Here is an 18,301-nt window from a genome sequence, read left to right as displayed (position 1 = left end):
GGGGGGCGACTGGAGCTCGCTCCAATCTCTCTGCCAGCCGGCCGGTCTGTGGGACTGCGCGCTCCAGTCATCCATTGCTGGGCTAGATATGAACCACCACCAGACACCAGGTGTTATCATTAATCATTTTAGCATAATTAACGCGGCAGTGGCAGCGCGGGGGGCGCATATTAATTCAGATCGTGTCGCGTGATTTAATAACGGGCTCTGATAATGGCGTCACTGGCGGAGCGCCGGAGAGACAAAGAATGATTCGAGTGACCGCGATCACGACGGGATGGGACAGCCAACTCAACGGAAAATCTAACAAAGTCGTTTGTGATCTGTGATTTCATGCATTACTGAGTGAAATTCATTGCCAAGCATCACTTAATTTTCAGCTGAAGCTATGACGTTTCGGCCCCTCTGCCGAACCCGATCCGTTTTCGTTCTGAATCTCGCGTGTCGTGAGTCTGACGTCAGTTGTGTCGGTGTGATGTGCGTCACAGCAGCAGGCGGCACTGATGGCCGCCGCCCAGGGGAGCTACATCAGCCCGATGGCGGCGCTGGCGCACCTGCCGCACGGTACACTGCCCAGCGGCATACCGAGTACGATTGTACCCACCTCCACAGGTCAGTACGGTCTGGTACCAGTCAGCCAGCTCTTTTTCAAAATCGTATAAAAACGGTTTCTTGTCTCCCGTAGACCGTATGACTGCTGTCATACATCATAGGCCTCTGTAAACCGAGGTCTGGTGTACAGAAGGCTATGAATCCATATATAACACATCATCCAGGCATGAGTAGATAGTTCAACGAGCATAAAAAGCTGTTTGCTGCGAGATGTGAATGGGGTTTGCAGAGCGCAGAGGCGCCCATTGTCATGCAGTGATCTCGAACAGTGCTGAAGAGAACACGTTTCACCAGTCTCGCAGTGAGAATCCTGCAACCTTTATCGGCGCCGCCTCTGCTCCGGTGGAGCCACCGCCCGACTCAGACCTGATGAATCTTTACTGTGATATTCAATCCTCACTCGAGTGTTTCCATAAGTCTTCTCAATGCTTCTCATCCGAACTTTACCCTGCACTTGCGACATGCTCACTTAAAGATGAAATGTAACTATATCCCATGCAGACGAGTTTGTGAAATGGATTCCGTGCTTCAAGTCGGGCGTACTTTGCCTGGCATTGCACACGTTTAGTTAAAGTTTGAAAAGGCCGGGAGTTTGGCACCAGCGGCGGCACTGGCTTGGATAAGATGTCAGGCAGCGAGGGAACTACATGCTAGAGTTGCGTGTGCACTGTATGGGATCCTCCCGCCTTCACAGAACTTAACCCAAAGAACAGCCACGCCAGCCTGGAAATTCTGGAAGTTGTCCAATATACAGCATCGGTGCTTCAAAGTATGAACGATATAAAACCAACCGATCTGATTGTTTAACTCTTTTGAAATTGTCGGCGAAAGCTGTAGCGGAGATATAAATCTGAGAGGATGAAATATTACATCTCTTTTAAGGGCGTTGGATAGATTGTTCGCCTGATATGGTGGAGTAGTTCTGCCCTAGTCTGATCTTCTTTGTCTTCAGACAAAATTATCAGTCTTACCGCTCCATTCTCCGCGCAAGAAGCTTAACATGCTAATAGTTCTAATCCTACATGTGTGAACGCTAGTCTCGATTGTCACTGAAGCTGAACTTATGTTTTATGTTGCGGTGTTCACACCACCGGCTTGTACGTCTCAACATGCGACATGAGTCACATTCGTCAGGTGGGAAGTGTCGGCTAGCGCTGCTTCGCTGTCTCGCGGCTACAGTGGAGCTGCTCAGGCAAGCCCAGCGCAGGCCGCTGTCTGTGGACCGTATATATCATGGCGGGCCGCGCGGCACTGCGGCCCTCTGACGACGGCCTCATGTAATATGCATCCGAGCCTGGTCGGGGCCAATTTGGCTGTCAAAACGGGCCGGCGCTCTGGTGTGTGAGCGCTCGTCTTGAGGCGCCGCCCGGCGCGGCCGGCGGCGGCGGGCGACGCGGTCCGGCGGCTCAGGTATCCCGAGGTCTGCCCCAGGGGAGCCGAGCTGTTTGCTTACAGCGCAAAGTTGGACGCGCTGGAGTTTTTGTCGGGCTTCCCGTGAGGCGGTAATTAGCGGGTCGGATGCGGTGTGCGGTGTGCAGTATTTGACGGAAGCGCCCGCGGACCGACTGGGGGAGACGGACGGAGCAGGAGCTGGCGAACTTGGACCGCCGCCGGCCGCCGCACCGCGCCAGCCGCGCGCAAAGTTAATATTCATTCCGGACAAGTTTTGGACATTCGCTGCCTTCGACAAACACGCGAAGGGCTGGGGAGCTGCGCGGTTACGCCGCCGGCTGAGGTCTACTGGATATAAACTGCTCGAAATGCATGAGCGGAAAATACCGGTTAGCTTATGAGGCTACTTGGATAACGCCGGAGAATCCGCACATTATCATCGCGGCAATATTAATCTTCATCATAGCAAACCATTTGCATTGACAAGCGCGTTTGTGTAATGCATAGTACATCGCTTGATAGCTTACAGGCCAAGCGAGGGCCGGGAAACAATATCATCGAGTCCATTTCTGTGATTGGCGGAAGCATTACGGCAGCTGAGCGTCGCTGAATAAACCAAGATGGACCAAACCAATCAACTTATTAGAATATTTATGCCTTCTTTTTATCTGAACATGCCGTAAGTCTGTCTGGGACCATGTTGCGGGTCACTGAGCTCGGACATGACATCGGAAGTCGCGCACCTGATTCAAACTTCCACCTGTCAACTTCCTGATGCGCTTCTGGTCGACATTTCATCGAACTCATTTCAGCCTGACCTGCTGACCTGGCGTGTGCAATGTGCGCGATCCCGCAGCAGTCCTAATGTGATTGGACTGAGTTGACCATGGCGGCCCGGCTGATGAGTTGGAGCTCATATTCGGCCGGTAATGAATTGCGCCGAGTCCGATCTCGCCCGATGTGGATCGATGTCTTTGTTTACCTGCTGCTCAAATGCTTAGGCCTGTAATCCTTATGTCGATGCTTGTTTAGTACATTGTCACAAAAAGAGGAAGGGTAGCCAAATTGGAGTCTCGCTTTTTTAGGTTTTGCTGACTTATTCTTAAGTGTAGCGTAGCATTTAGTCTGATTGGTGTTCGCCCTGCTTCTTTCATTTTTTGCCATCTTTTATGAACGCTTCGATAAATGCTTTGTATAATCACCGGAAATTCATAACCCTTCCAACCGCAAATGCACATTTGCAACCTTCCATTTATCATTGACGGCTTGGTCCAAGTATGACCAACTTCGATTTACCCCTAACCATCCCTTTCTACCATCTGTCGCACTTACTCGTTCCCCTCCGGTACTTTGCGCCCCTATTGCTCTCTCCTAACCTCATTTCCTCTTCCCGTCTATCCAACAGGCTCGGCCCCCTCCTCTAACATACACAGGCGGCTCGTGTCCCTGTCCGTCTCTCCTAACCTCCCTCCCCGTCTACCCTACAGGCTCGGCCCCCTCCGGCAACGGGGTGCTGCCCAACATGCCGTCACCGACCATGTCGACGTTCAGTGTGGGCGCGCCGGCCTCGTCTCAGCCCCAGGTGGTGTCCGAGGCGGGCGTCTACACCAACGGGCTGCCGCAGTCCTACCCGGCCTGTGAGTACGGTACGGCCCCAACCCCGTGTGCTGTGTGTGACAATTGTAGTGAGACTGCTCCTGATGATGGTGCCTGATTTGATATGGGGAATGGGGATGCAGTGATAATATCTGAATGCGCTACGTTTTATGTTTTTTTTTCACAACATGTGAAAGTCCTTTGCTTTGAATGACTTTAAAGTTAAAGTAAGGCTTTGTTTAGTCTCAGACTGAGTTTTTGTAATGATAGAGAGAGGCTGTTTTCTTTGCAACACAAACATGGCTTTTTCAGTGGCCACAGACTACCGACTGGGTCATAGATGTCTCCCCTTTGTTATAAATGACGTCACCGGTCAGAGTGTGTCGTCACCGGTCGGAGTGTGTCGTCACCGGTCAGAGTATGTCGTCACCACGGGCGCGGTCCGGCCGTCTCCGGTGACGCGGCCGCCGCTCGGAGGTCTCCTTCCCGTGCGGCCCGGTGACATTTCCGAATCCCCAGCGGCCGGCAGCTCGAGAGCTTTCGCGTGTCGCCGGCAGGGCCAAACTACAGTCTCGGGGGAGAGCGGAGAGAGGGAGGGAGGAAGGGAGAGTGGGGAAGGCAGTGGACTGGAGTCTGGAACCCTGTGAACTGCGCCCTACGGTTCCGTATATCTGCGTTTAGCGAACTATGGTCATGCTCACGATGTAAGCGACGCTGTGCTACGTCCGTGAAACAAATATGCAGTTTAATATCTCCCGAGTTTGTTATACATACATATAAATAGTAACGCTTCCATGGCGTTTCGTGTTGAATAGAAACAGTCCTTCACTGACTGTCGGCTAAAGCCGGCCCTCTCCCCCCAGTCATAACCTCTTTGTTCCCCGCCTTCCAGTGCTGTCATCACCGACTCCGATCAGCGGGGAGGCGCTCCAGAGTCCGCCCTACCCGGGCATGCCCTACTCCGGAGTCGGTGAGTACTGACTCTGACTCGGCCCCGTGACGGTCTCACTGTCGGTGTCAATATCGTTCGGTGTTCAGCTTTCGGTGTGGTGTTCCGCGGGGGATTAGTGTTGAGAGGATGTGGGATTTTCCAGCTTATCTGTTAGGCTCGGGGAGTGGAATGGCTTCATTATACTTTATTTACTGAGTCGTAGTTGAAAAAAATCATCTTGTGGGATTGATAATCTCCCATCAAGAGAGTGTTGAACACGTTTTCTTATTTCATTAAATGTGTTCTGCCTATTGGGAGTCCAACCGGTCGTCCGTTGTGCTGCGCCACACTAGGCGATTATTGTCGGAAGCAGTCGGGGAGATAGTTTTGTTTGCAGCAGCTCCGCGGTCATTGTGTCGGCTGGACGAATGGTCTGGGAGTCCGCGTCGGCGCCGTTTTTCCATGAACAGCGCCGCGCCGCGCTGGCCAGTGGCGAACTGGCGTCCAATAGACAGTCGTCCGGCCGGGGACGCTCCATTGTGAACTCTCGGCGCCGACTGCAGCGCTGATGTGACGCGACGTGTCCCCAGTCCTCCCCCCGCCCTCTGTCCGAACTAAAACTCCAGCCCTCTACCCTCTCCCCGAGGCTGACACTCCGACAGCCGCGCCCAGTTAGAGGGATGGTGGACGTTGGTTTTTATTGGTTCAGTGGTAACCACTGCACTGGCCGCCCCCTGCTGTTCCCAAAAGACCTCAGAATGGGATTCTTTCTCTAATATGTAGACAGTGAAAAGCTCCTAGCAGATAGTAAACTAAAGCAGCTAGTTTCAGCGCGTGCTTTTTTCATTTGCCACTGTGATCTCTGAACGGTGCTTCCGTTCTACGAAAGCCTCTTGCAAAACCCATTTACTTTATGCACATTAAATTCATAGTAAACTCAGTAAAACTTGTACCCAACCAGCCCGCTATACTAAGTACGTTACCACCCGTACTGTTCCATTGGTAATGTAATGGCTGGGAGCCGGAGTATGGAAACACCATCCTGAACTAGCGTCGTACCTTCGCCTGGTCTTGCAAGACTATCTCACCCCATTACGGACCTCCCACGATAGTCGCTCCCGTTCCTCCGCCGCCCGCGTCTTCGCGGCGTTTACCGAGAAACTGTCCGGACACTGGTCGCCCCAAATGGGTATTGAGAGCGGGCCAAAGTTGGGCCCGGGCGGCAGAGTTGGCCGCCGCGCGGGGATGGCCGACTTTCCGCCGGCGACGGTCGGTCGGCCGAACCCGGCCCGGACCAGTCGCGTGCTGCGCCATCAGTCCGCCATGTTCCCGCATCCGGCGGTCTGTCAGGAACGGCGCAACAGTCGGCCCGGGCCGCGGCGGCGTCCATCACGGCCCGGGTCGCTGCCGACGGAGCCGTGGAACCGACGGGCCTCGCCACGGGCCGCTGGGGCTGATAGCTCCACTGATATTTCATATTTCCACTGATGCTGATATTTGATACAGTAGATGCGTCATTTTGTTCTTTAAATAAAGAAGGTGTAACTGAAATTCCGTCGTTCGCAAAAGCTGTCCTGAGAAGCAGATCTAATTGCAACTCGTGCATGCTTACTAGTTCTGCCGCTAGATGGCAGGGCTATTGAACGCCTGAATGTAGGCTGTACCGGACAAGCCGCGGCCGCCGCGCCGGCCGGTCTTTCCGTACCTACTGGAATTGTTTTCACAACTCTAGGAAGAAATGTTTTGAAAAGTTTTTTTTTGGGGGGGCAAGTCGAGGTGTGTGTCTTGTGGGTACCCAGTACCCACTGGTTAATATAAAGAGGGCATTCAGGATAGATAGTCGTAGCAATAACTGTAGGAAATCAGACATCCCATTTGGAATCTGTGGGACGGAGGATAAAGCGGGGCCCCTGCATGCTGGCTGCATCGGTGGCTGTATATGGGCAGTTGATCGGTACATGTATGTACTGCGTGTGTCGTTATGTGTGTCTGCGTGTCGCGCGGTGAGGGAGCCGCCGCGCGGTGTGGGGGACAGGGGTCCGCCGTCCGCGTTCATCTGAGTGTGTCGGTGTGTCGCGCCTGGCGCGGCTCTCAGTGTTTGATGGCCGGTTTCTGTGTGTGTTGCAGCCGCCTTCCCCCAGCCCTATCCCCCGATCGTGGCCGCGCAGCCGCTGGTTCTGCCGCGTCAAGGTAACACCGCCACTCGAGCTGCTCGCACTCTCGCCTGCTTGTCTACTCGCCCGCTTGTCACCGCTCATTGTCTTTCTGTCTGTTTTGCTGTGACGTTCCTATATGGCCCACTGGGCCGTATCAATGTTTCTTCGTGGATTAATTTGTTCTTGAATGCAGCATGCGTGCCTGAGGTATCCCCTCCCCGATAGAATCTATGATTGCACGTCCCCAGTAGTTCCTGTTTGTCTCTGTGGTATAAACCGGCATGGCCCGGCCCCAGAGGCTGCCGTGTGGCGTCGCACTCTGTCTGGCCCAGCGGCGACGTCCATGAAATTGAATGCGGCTCTCATCGAGCGGATGGCTTACTGCCGATAACTCTTCCTGACACTATCACAGACCAATCCATTGACGTTTATTGCGTCCGCTTGTAAATATGCTCATGCAATTTCAACGGCGCTGTTATTGCTCAGAAAGGGTCCGTTTCTTATTCTTTGTGGTCGGAAACTCGAAGAGAAATTCCCACCGAACATCTCCACCCGTCATTATGTTTGTATCGATTATCGATTCCCGCTCGCTGCGGCCCTGTGCATGCTGTCGATGTTGGCCGGCTGCCAGCGCTGTCGCTGGCATTTCTGTCTGCCCCTTTACCGTACAGTGTTTGCCGTCGGCCCGGGACTGAGTGCATGCCGAGCCTGTCATCGTCAGCGCGGTAGTATCGTGTTGTTTTTACACTGTGGGACTGGCCGACTCGGGTCGGCTGCGTTTGTTCACACATCACTGCCGGCCGACTCATAACAATCGCGCGGTATGCCCGGCCGGCGCGGCGTCATTGGTGCCAGCTGATTTATTCCCCCTCTCTGCCCCGCCCCGTCCCCCTCTCCCTCCGACGCGTGATCGACGGAACGATTGCGACGGCTTGTCCCGCCCAGCCGGAGCACCATTATGAAGGCCCATCACGATAGGGCTCGGTAAAGCTGCCGCGCCGGCCTCTGATGATGGCTAGTCGCGCCGACCGGCTAAAAGCCCCGAATCTAGCTCGGAATCGGAACGTCGTCATTGGTTTGACCCGGGACGTGACCCCTCTGCCCTCTGTCTCTCCCTGTCTGCTCAGCGACCTGCTCTCTCCCTCAGGGTGCAGTATAAGCGGCCCGGAGGGCTGCAACCTCTTCATCTACCACCTGCCGCAGGAGTTCGGCGACGCTGAGCTCATGCAGATGTTCCTGCCGTTCGGCAACGTCATCTCCTCCAAGGTGTTCATCGACCGTGCCACCAACCAGAGCAAGTGTTTCGGTGAGTGAGCGCCGACACCGGCGTTTACCCCCTGCAACAGGTGGCTGGTCGGCTGCCGGGGCTGTGCCGCGCTCCGACTCGTAAATAGACGATACACACGCAGCGGCGGGGGGGAGGGGAGGCCGATCGATACCCGGCGCGGCGCCGGAGTCCTCAGGGAGTCGGACTTCTGCTGGGAGAGGGAGATGCTGGCGGGGCCCGGGTCCAGATCGGTGTCATCCATCCGTTGAGGTTATTTGTGGATGTTGCTCGTAAAAGTGCTGGTTTGGACGGTTCGTGCTTTTGTAGGCCTTTGCTCGGTCCGCTGTGGGCCGAGCCACCCTGCCCCTGGCGCCGGGCCCGGAGGGTTCGAGCAAACAGAGGGCGGAGGGCGAATGAAAAAGGGGAAATGACGGATGAAAGAACACAGGGGTGTGGGGACGACAGATAAAAGCTGGGGTCGTGATACGGCACCAATGAAGAGTGTGTGTGAACTGGGCATGTAAGGGCAGTGGACGTCGACAAGAGAGAAAAAGAAATGACCGTCGTTTAGCCGAAAAGGAGAGGGAGATTTGCCTACCACTTCGCGCCGTCTGGCAGTCCATTCCGACGGCTTATAGTACGACCTGTCTGTGCCAGACGCCGCCCTCTAAGACGTGCCCCGCTCCCCTGACAGTCACAGAAAGGACGCCCAACGGCGAGTCTTAGCGCGCTTAGGAGCGCAGAGAGGTTCCTCCACATCTATCGCTAACGGCGGCCGAGAGAAGGGAGGGAAAAATCGAGCTGAGCCGTGGATGGAGATGTATCCAGAGTGTGTCAGAAATGACAGGTTTCGTTGTGACTGTTTGTGGATAGTCTGGAGTTTCGCAGCTGGCAAAAAAAAAAACTGTTCAAACACCCGAAATCGCTCACGGCGATTTCGCCAGGGATAAATAATGGTACTGACTTGAGCACAAGTTACATCTGTTTATGAGTGTCTTTTTGCCGGCAGGGTTCGTGAGTTTCGATAACCCGGCGTCGGCACAGGCGGCCATACAGGCCATGAACGGCTTTCAGGTTGGCATGAAGCGGCTCAAGGTGCAGCTGAAGCGGCCCAAGGACTCGTCCCGGCCCTACTAGCGGCGCAAGGTGGCCGTCCGCCGAGCCGCAGGTAACCGGGAGAACGGTGGAAAGGGACGGGGTCTGCCACGAACGTGAGAGACGGGGCATGTTGGGATAGGATGAGACGGAGACGGGACCTGATGACATTGAACGACTTGGCTGGGGGAGGCGCCACCGCTAGAAGTGACATTTTAGGTGTGGACAAATATTGAATCCATACGACCTTTGGCTGAATATGTGTTAGGTCTTTGATAAAAAATATTTAATGCAAATATCACTAATTCGACCATTTATCGTTGCTCACCTTCGCTCGTCCGTGTCCCGAATTGGGTTATTAGAACCGCATATACATGAGGAAGTGGAACCCGTACTACAGTTCAGTAGACTACCTTTCCCTTGCTAGCATTATAACATCTAATTCAGTGAAGATACCTGGACTATCCGGATGAGAATGGGCATGATCTCTGAAAGCATGGCCGGGCAAAAACGCATCCACAGAAGAAAAACAAATATATGGTGCGATTATTTTGATTAAAAAACATCGATTACACCTAATATCGTCTAAAAATAGTAGAGTGATCCGTGGAGTGATATTGGAGTCCAGTTCAGCATGTCCACCATATATTTTTGGAAAAAAAAACACGTCATCCCGTGTCTCAATTATAGGACAGTGCCCATCAAATGGCTTCCATTTTACTGTTTAACTAGTGTTCTGAAAGGGTCTGATTTTCTACTACGCTAATGCATAATATCGATTTCGCAGTCTCGGCAAACTAATAATGAAGCTCAAATCCGGCTGTGAGACGTTTGTAAGTGGCGGCGAGTGCCGGCGCTGGGTGTTCCCGATATAGGTGGCGCTAGTGTTTGATGTAGATGGCTCTGTCATCGCCCGGTGTTCCTGCGCCGCCGGCCGCCCTGGCTGTCGCCGCCGTACAGACGGTGCTTTGTGTTCGACGTGGCCGCCACCGTTGTACCGGTTCTGAGTGTGACCCTCTCTTGATGTGCAGTCCCGCCTCCGGTGTCACCTCAGCGATCAACTGGTACATCGTTCAATGTTATCAGATATCGTCCTAGTTATAGGGTGTGTTCAATGTTAATTATATATAGGTTTGAATTTCGAGACATGCTCCCCTTCGGACCTCTCCCTTAGTTTGTTTTTTTTCTTAGACGGTAGAAGCTCCTTTAATCGACTCATTTTTTAGCCTTATAGTTGCATTCTTGTTGGGTATTGTAACAACCCCGACTTTTTAGCTCAATAGTCGCTTCCCAGCCAGCAATTTTGGTCTGGACCGTATCTGGTTTTACTCTGGCTAGCTCCGTCATTTGCACCGTCCAAAGTACGAGCAAGGTCTGGGGCTCTACTGGAGCTGACACACGATCCCAGAGCTCGCCTGCACGACAGCCGGACTTAGCCGTATCAGCCGTGCCGTACCTCAACCGTTCTTCAACCGCAGTAAGCCAGAGCAGCTACGAGGCAGCCGGACCTGGCCGTAGGAAGCCGGACTTGAGCCGTGACAGGGAGCCGGACTTGGGCCAGACTTGGCGGTCCGAAACCATACCAACTCGGGAGCGCTATGGCAAAGGCTGGATAACCAGAATAAAGCCATATCGACCCAAACCCCGGATCTGACGGTGTTCCGTTTACACCGGCCCAACTCTGGCATGTCGAAGTTGCCGGGGCGAAACGGACTTGAGCCAAACCAACTTACTGGCTGGGTAAGACGTTACAGTTATAACCGACAAAAAGTCCAGGTGCGCTACGCTCACTTTTAGGTATAGGCGTGTCAGTCGGTCCACCTTATTTGTGCCGAGCAGCTGACCACAAGTTCGTTTAGTAAAAAAAGTAATTTATGAAATAGATGTTCAGTTTTACTAGTACGCCCTAACCCCGTATTTGTGCTAGAGGTAGAAGTAGGGTACACTCATAAAACTAGAGCGAATACATGGAACCCATAATTTTATAGATAAAACATGTTACCCGTGCATGTGAAAGAAAAACAACGCTTTATGATCTGCATGTCGTACTCATGCTTTGTGAAGAAATGTCAACGACATATAATATCACACTATAGGTAGATGGTAGACATGGAAAATGGGGGAAGTTAATGCGCATGGGATAAGAGATGCAGCGTTCGCTCCTTCTGAAACACCACTTTCACTTTATTGAGTCGTTATTGTACAGAATACAGTCGTACTTCTAATCTGACATCGAGTTTAACTTTCCTTGACAGTGAAATATATATTTTAAAATTTGTTAGCTACCTTGGGAAGTTATTGAGGAAACTCTAGTTAATTCAAATTATTTGACGCTTCTCCTACGCATATGGCTCACCCCGGGCGCTCCTAACCCTACGTTCCAGATGAATTTAAAACAGAAACAATGTTGGCTGTATCGTCTCCGAGGCCGGCTATTTGCTGCGCCGTTTGTGTGTCTGTCTGTCTGTGGGAGCTGTGTGTGCCCTGGCTGTATGTCTGTCCACGGTACTGGGCCGGCGAGGCTGGCCGGCGGCATCTATGGTATCGATACCGGAATATCTGAGGGCTCTATCAGCGACAATAGGCTCCAATTTAAGGGGTTTGACTACTCGGCAGCAGGGTACTGCCGGATCTGCTTCCTGTGCTGTTCGACGTCTGCCAGCGGCCGAAACGGCCCGTTACTCCATGCCTTCCTTTCTTCCCTGTCCGGCTCACATAACCAGTTCAGGGTATCGTTTTGATCAGTTCCATGCTGGCCACTCAAGCAGCTCCAGTCTGTCGCTCAGCTCAACTCTCAACACAGCTCTGTAACAATTATGTTTTCACTTCCTTACAATTAGCCTTTGCTCCTTGAAAATAGTATTATATGTATGCTCCTCACAGCTAGGTTGATGTTGTTCCTACTGACATTCCAGCCTAACATTTACCATGTCTCTCCAGGCCTTTCTCTGTCTCTTGTGTACACTTATCCCTGACAGACTTATGTCCGTTCCGACGGATATGTTGGCCTCATGCTCCTCACAGCCAATTGTGCTCCCGTCTTTGTTGACTCTTGCCATATCCGTCAATCTTCGATCAATGTGCTATGTGCTGCGATGTTCCCAGACTACCCTTGGCGCTACTTGTGGCCGCGCGGTCTAAATGTATCACCGGATTGTGAACATCTTGGCTGTGGGCCCCGCTGTTGCAAATATGTGCGCAACATCGGCGCTCAAACGAGGGACATTGCATTGATATACGAACAGGACTTCTGGGGATATACTGTGTTGCTTGTTTGAGTGTCTAAGATGTGTTATTTTCCACTGTTGTCATAGAAACTTGAATAGCAGACGGTTAAACAAATGCATTGTAAATAGTCGTGTTGGAAGGTCGGGGTTGTGTGCGCCTTTCTGTACCTAACGCGTCTCGGCTGGCCTGTTGCAGGCTGTTCTCGGGAGGCCGTCTGTTCGGCAGCGGTGGTAAGTCTGACGGCCGACCGTCGGCGCTGCTCCCCGCCGGTCTAGTCCCTGCCTGCGGTCGGCGCTCCAGCCGAGTCCTCGGGTCGAGCCGCTCCCTGGCACCGGCCATTGGATAGCCGAGCCGGCCTGTCCACGAGCCGGACACGCGCCTCACTCTCCGAGAACGACCAGTAGGCGGCGCTGCGAGTGATTTAGAGTTGAAGGTGGCGCTAGCGTCGTCCACGGCCGGCCGCCGCCCGACCAGTCTTTATACCGAGAGTAGTGCTGTAGCGCGGGCCGCCGCGCTCTTGAGCTGGACTTCCAGGCCTGGAGGCGGCGAGAGCGACTGCACAGCTGATCGGCGGAACCTGCCAGCGAGGCGGCAGCGCTCGGCACTTAGAGATGTAGCAGATATACCCAATATCTATCGAGTATTTATTGATATAGACATTACCCTGCGTAGAATGGGCGAGCGATGTATGTGTGAAAGCTGACTCTGCTCGGTTAAGTTGGTGAGGTTAAAAATTTACGCTAAGTTTTGGCCAGAGCTTTGTTAAAGGCCAGTTGTGGTTGCGATGATTGAAGTGTGTCTGCATACAGATAGATAATTAGGTACTAGTTAGTCCATTATTGGTACGGGCGCCATGGTTGTAGGCACGCACACAAGAACAAAACACAAATATGATGCTAGTCTTTAGGTGTTAAGGAAGAGCTGAAAACTCAGCGTAGTATTGTAGATCGTAGAGTTGTGAATGAAGGGGTTGTTTGCGACTTTTACACAGTGCATGATGACTAGGTTTAATGATAAAGTGTGTATATATCGTCTCCTAGATTATTTTCCGTCCGATAAGCATCTTATTTTGAAGGTCACATTTTGGCAGTGAGTTCGCTGCATATTATTGTATTGACAGCCTTATTGGCTTCTTACGGTCGCAGAAAAAGTATGTGACCCGCAAGGTGTTTATTTGACGGCACTAAGTACGATAATTCCAGCAAAGCTAAGTACGTACTAAGTTTATGAAAAGTCGCTTTTTGCACGATAACTTTCCTGCATATCAGTATGGTCTGAATATGTCATGACCTTAAGTAGCCATTCCATGGGCTCTTTAATTTTCGAAGACCATTGGGGTGGCCAAACGGGGACGAGCACGGTTGATGATATGACTAGGGATAAACCGCCAAATTTCAAAGACTTGGTTCTTGTTGATGATCTCGTGTATGCTTATACAGTCTGAAAATCAATGACTAAGATAATTGGGTGCCGTAAGGTGTCAATTGTTACAATATTGTTACTTCATACTAATCACGTATAGTTACTGGCCAAAAAGTCATTGTGAAAACAACGTCTTTCAGCCGCTAGTCCACTGTTGTGTTTAACCGCTTGATAATTTGTTGTTTTGTACCTGATCCTTGCTGTATTTCTATTTATGTTTCAGTGTATTTTGCCGGTTTTGTAAGTTCACCGTTCTGATCTCCGTACTAGGCTGTCAGTTTGATGTCACGTGGGGGGTATTTATTGTTTATCGTAGACCTGTGTTATATTTATGCGTATTTTATGCGCTATGGAAGGTTTATTTAGCACGTGTTCGTAGTAGCCATATTTACTTTGTACGTCCTTTATGTCGCATTTATTCGGCTTACTAGGATCTCCTATTGCGGGCGAGATGTAATTCGTGTTTCTGAACAGCCACTGTTGACACTCTGTTTTGGTCGTGTTTAACAACTCTGCGTAGTGCTCAAATAACGCTGGAGGCTTAGTACAGGGTGACCCGTCTGTTATTATTTATTACCCTGAGCACAAGCGCCGGTTTTGTTTGAAGTGCATGGATGACTTATCGCAGACACAGCCGAATCTCTCCTGATCTCGAATCTCGGTCCCGCAGCTCTCCTTCATAAGGACGTCGCGTCGCCGCCGTTGGCTTGTGTACATAGTAGGTTAACTGGCTCCCGTCCTGCGGGGCGCTGGGACGCGGCGGTCCGCCGGCGCGGGGCATTGACGCCGCCCCAGAGGAGCCGAGACCAGTATCGGGCTCTGCGCAGCCCGCGGGGGGGGGGGAGTGCGTGTGTGAGGTCACACAGGGGGGGGGGGCAGGGAGCGAGCACCTGCGGGGGCTCGGCGGAGGCGCGCCGGTCAGCCGCACCCTCCTCTCTGGTCGGCAGGCACGGGACCACGCGCGTCTTACGGCCGGGCCCGCCCGAGATGGGCCGAGCGTGTGAGAGCGCCGGCGACCGGCCCGCGCCGCCGGGCCCCCGCCAGTGATATTGCCTAGTTATAGAGATACTCCGCCGGCCGCTGCGGAGTGCCATTAGTCTAATGTAGAGCGGCGGTCACTGGTTGGCCCGGCCGCCGCCAGGTGGCAGCACCGCCGCGCGGCCCGCGCGCTGCGGCAGCACCTCTGCACCCGCGCTCCTCTGCCCCGGCGCCGCCTGGCGACCACAAGCATATCACAGTAGAGCAGCCGTCTCCGACCGAGCCCAACTGTCCTCAGATCAAACGGTGGTCCTGTGCCCTCCTGGCGCCCTCCAGTCCCTCAGAGCGCCCTCCCGTCCCTCCGAGCGCCCTCCCGTCCCTCGCGCCGCTCCTCGCTCTCTCCTCGCCGACTCTCTGTCTCTCTCTGCGCCGGCAGCTGACCACCTCATGACAGGGTATTGATGTGTGGTGAGTGACGAGGTCAGGTCGTGTCGGGCCGGCGCCGCTCGTCGCTCCGCACCCCACCGATTGGTGACTGACTGACCGGCCATCCACAGATGCTGCGGCGGCCGCTTGCGTATTGTATAAATACTCTTTATAACAAAATATACTCGGCCAAGTGCAACAACACGCGTTTGGTGTTTGTGGAGATCGAGAGGTTCGATGGAGATACAGAGACAATGGTTTACTCGTACATATGGCAGGTTCTTTGGGTTCCAGAAATAAGTCACAAAAGAGGCGGAGTCAAAAGAAGTCGCAGAATTTACGGAATGGTGATAGAACGAACCGGTAAATCGCTCAGCGTGCGTTGGCGAATGAATGACGGAGAGAACGACATAGTGAGGTGTCGGTGGAAAACGCTCACAGGAGATTGAAGTCCGGGAGAGTCGATTGACCGATTGACAGGTTGACGTCGAGCAGTGATATTGTCATGTCCAGCTGAGGCACTGAGCAGTGAACACCTCCCCTGCAGCCCTACACGGCTATCTCAGCCTACTAAAGTAGTGGTTACCTCATCGAAGGACCTGTCCGTCCTCTGCACGCCAATGCCGCTCCCTAGAATCGACCCTTCCCGCCAACCGTCTCACTCGCGTCTCGCATGCCTCCACCACCTCACGCCTTCGGAGACACGAGATCTGCCTTACATCAGAGACAAATGAAGCGCACGAAACGATCGTCCCGCCTCCGAGCAGGGGTCAGTCACCTCGCGTGATTCAATGCACGAGGTCGATTTACGTGACAAATAGTCGCATACATGCTATTGCTGATGGGTTTTCCTGAGTTGTGAATAATCATGTGAGTGGAATAAGTAGTTGGGCTGATGTAAGTTAAATGCAACGCTGGGGTTCAGATGGAGACACTCATTCGCTCGCTTATCGCCAACAGAGGCTTCTTGCGGTTGGAACGGTTCATGATATAGTTAATTATTGTTTAGCTTATAAGCTGAAAACTTTGTAAGAATGCTACCATTGCAATCGGACTGTGTTTGCGCCTTCAATGACTTGCAGCACGCTCGACTCTCGTTACGAAACCAAACAGTGCTAACATTACGTAACCTTACTGCCTTCCTATAGGCTATAACGTATAACACACAGTTTGCACGTTTCCGCGGCCATTACCGTGGCGTTACATTGACCTACGTCAGTGGGACCCAGACACGTGTCTCCCCTGTCAGGACCTCGACCCCCCCCCCCCCTCTCCGGGCCTCGAATGCCGGAGCGCCCGCTCTGGGTCACGCTCCTACAGAATACTGGACATTGGCCCCAGTGACGTCGACAGCGTGCCGAACCTTCCTCTTTTGCGTGAGGCCGCGTTTAGTTTCAGTACTGCTGGCACTGAAGGAGTTTATATTGATAAAGCTCCGGAGATTGTATTGATAAGTGCGACGATTGACACGATTAAACTATGCGTGCATCTCATCACTGCGTGGCATGCTCACTAATCTCATAATGCAGCAGCCTTTCACTGCTGAGAGCCACAAGACGTTAGGTGGCTGCGTTTAGTGCGTGCAGACCGCCTGCCGATCGTGACAGGCTCACGGGTGGCCTGCCAGCTACGTGTGTGTCTGTTCAGATATCAGTGTGCTAGTGCACGCACCCGGGCGCCCCCGCTGTGCAGGGGTTACGGAGCTGCTCCGTGCCCATCAGTCCCGTCACTAATTCCCATGGAAGCGCGGTTCAAGGCCGGACGGTCGTTCAGTCCATCGGCCAGAGCCGAATCCGTCTTCATTTGGAGATTCTTAGCGCTGGACGTGGGGACCCCAGTGAGGTGTTGTAATAACATCCCGATAAACCCCGTATTTGACATCGTGTCGCTAGCATTGGTTATTACAGGTTCTGGGATTAACTATTGCATGATAACCTGTAATATCGGGTGTCATTTATCGATATCAACAATGAGAAAGTCTCAGTAGTGCCAAGGCTAAACAAGTGACGATTTAGAGCCGGATGCATTGCGGTGCAGTATTCTGCTTACGATGTGTTGCGGCACAGTATCACTTCAACTGCGAGTGACCCAGGGCCTCGTCTAAGGAATTTTCACTGGGGGGGCCAGAGACTGAAGGAGCCAAACCTAGGGTACCCCCAAATCCTGTTTTCTCACCGGATTTAGACAACTTATTTTTCATCACAGCCCTGACACCATGAATATCTTTTTTTTTAATAAAATAAAAATCTAGTAGGCCATCCGACCCATGCTTGTACATTAGTTTATAGCCTCCTCACATTGCCCCATCAGACAATAATAATGACACTCCTCGTTGTTGAGCGTGTGTTTGAGTGGCAGTGCCTTGTCTAAGGAATTTACATGCCGAGCCTTATATCGAGGGCCCAAACGCATATATTTTTTTTTGCGAGCCACATCGGTTCCTGATGGGCCCCTCTGAGCGCTCGATGCCGATCTCTGAGGGCTAATGCCAGCTTCCGGACCCACGTCGGTCTCTATGGGCCCACACTGGTTTTATATGATCCATACCAGGCTTTAAGGGTCAATCTGAGTGGAGACCGTATTTTCCCACTAGGGCCCCCTCAGACAAGTGTAATGCCTGTGTATCAACTTGGAGACTGATGGCTTCTCAGGTGGATTCTCCGTAATCGCCGTGGATCTTCGACACAACCTTAAGGTCGTCAGAGGCTATAAACTAAACAAAAATGAAGATAGTAGTGCTTTGAGGCACGTTGGGACCCTAAGTGGCTGGCTTTTGCCCTCCAGGACTCCATGCCGACTTCTTTAGATAATTCAGCTGTCAGAGTTCCCGTCCCCACAGACAGACCACCAATCTGGCATCTGCGCCTACGTACGACCACCCAGAACGGGAGCCTGCTTCAGTACGATTAGGAGCTACTCTAGCCGCACACCGGTGACCGTCCAGCCAGAAGTTGGACGCCGCATAGGGACGACGACGATAGGCAAAAACAAGAGATTGACGCCCCGAGGACAGAAACAACAGATTGATACCTAAAGGAGAACTTTTTGCCGGTAGAGCCTTGGACTCCGCGTGGTGAGGGCACGCGTCCCGGTTATAACAGTCCGGGTTCGAAGCGCGACATCGCTCGATCTTTATGAGCCTCCTGGCGAGTATGGTTACGGTTGGTGGCAGGCCGTAGCCATTCGAAGTCAGTGAGG

General features: G+C 52.7%; 1 protein-coding gene across 9 annotated transcripts in view; it reads left to right on the top strand.

The window, feature by feature from the left end:
* Window positions 1-15,305, top strand: part of LOC122379297 (CUGBP Elav-like family member 3-B) — a 131,797-nt gene extending 116,492 nt beyond the window's left edge. For 2 of the 9 annotated variants that reach the window (XM_043361357.1, XM_043361359.1), the window contains exons 8-14: window positions 489-612; window positions 3,492-3,650; window positions 4,493-4,570; window positions 6,659-6,721; window positions 7,835-7,993; window positions 8,964-9,122; window positions 12,473-15,305. In XM_043361357.1, the coding sequence (XP_043217292.1) occupies window positions 489-612; window positions 3,492-3,650; window positions 4,493-4,570; window positions 6,659-6,721; window positions 7,835-7,993; window positions 8,964-9,091 (711 nt within the window). In that variant the 3' untranslated portion in view covers window positions 9,092-9,122; window positions 12,473-15,305. Of the gene's footprint in view, window positions 1-488; window positions 613-3,491; window positions 3,651-4,492; window positions 4,571-6,658; window positions 6,722-7,834; window positions 7,994-8,963; window positions 9,123-9,836; window positions 9,883-12,472 lie in introns of all 9 variants that reach the window. The other 7 variants (XR_006256160.1, XM_043361361.1, XM_043361358.1 and 4 more) reach the window with 7 other exon arrangements.
* Window positions 15,306-18,301: the final 2,996 nt, after the last annotated feature.

This window comes from Amphibalanus amphitrite, unplaced genomic scaffold, assembly GCF_019059575.1.
Source record: "Amphibalanus amphitrite isolate SeventyFive unplaced genomic scaffold, NRLGWU_Aamphi_draft 000075F_arrow, whole genome shotgun sequence".
Classification (NCBI taxonomy): domain Eukaryota; kingdom Metazoa; phylum Arthropoda; class Thecostraca; order Balanomorpha; family Balanidae; genus Amphibalanus; species Amphibalanus amphitrite.
This window is presented reverse-complemented; position numbering and strand designations above follow the sequence as displayed.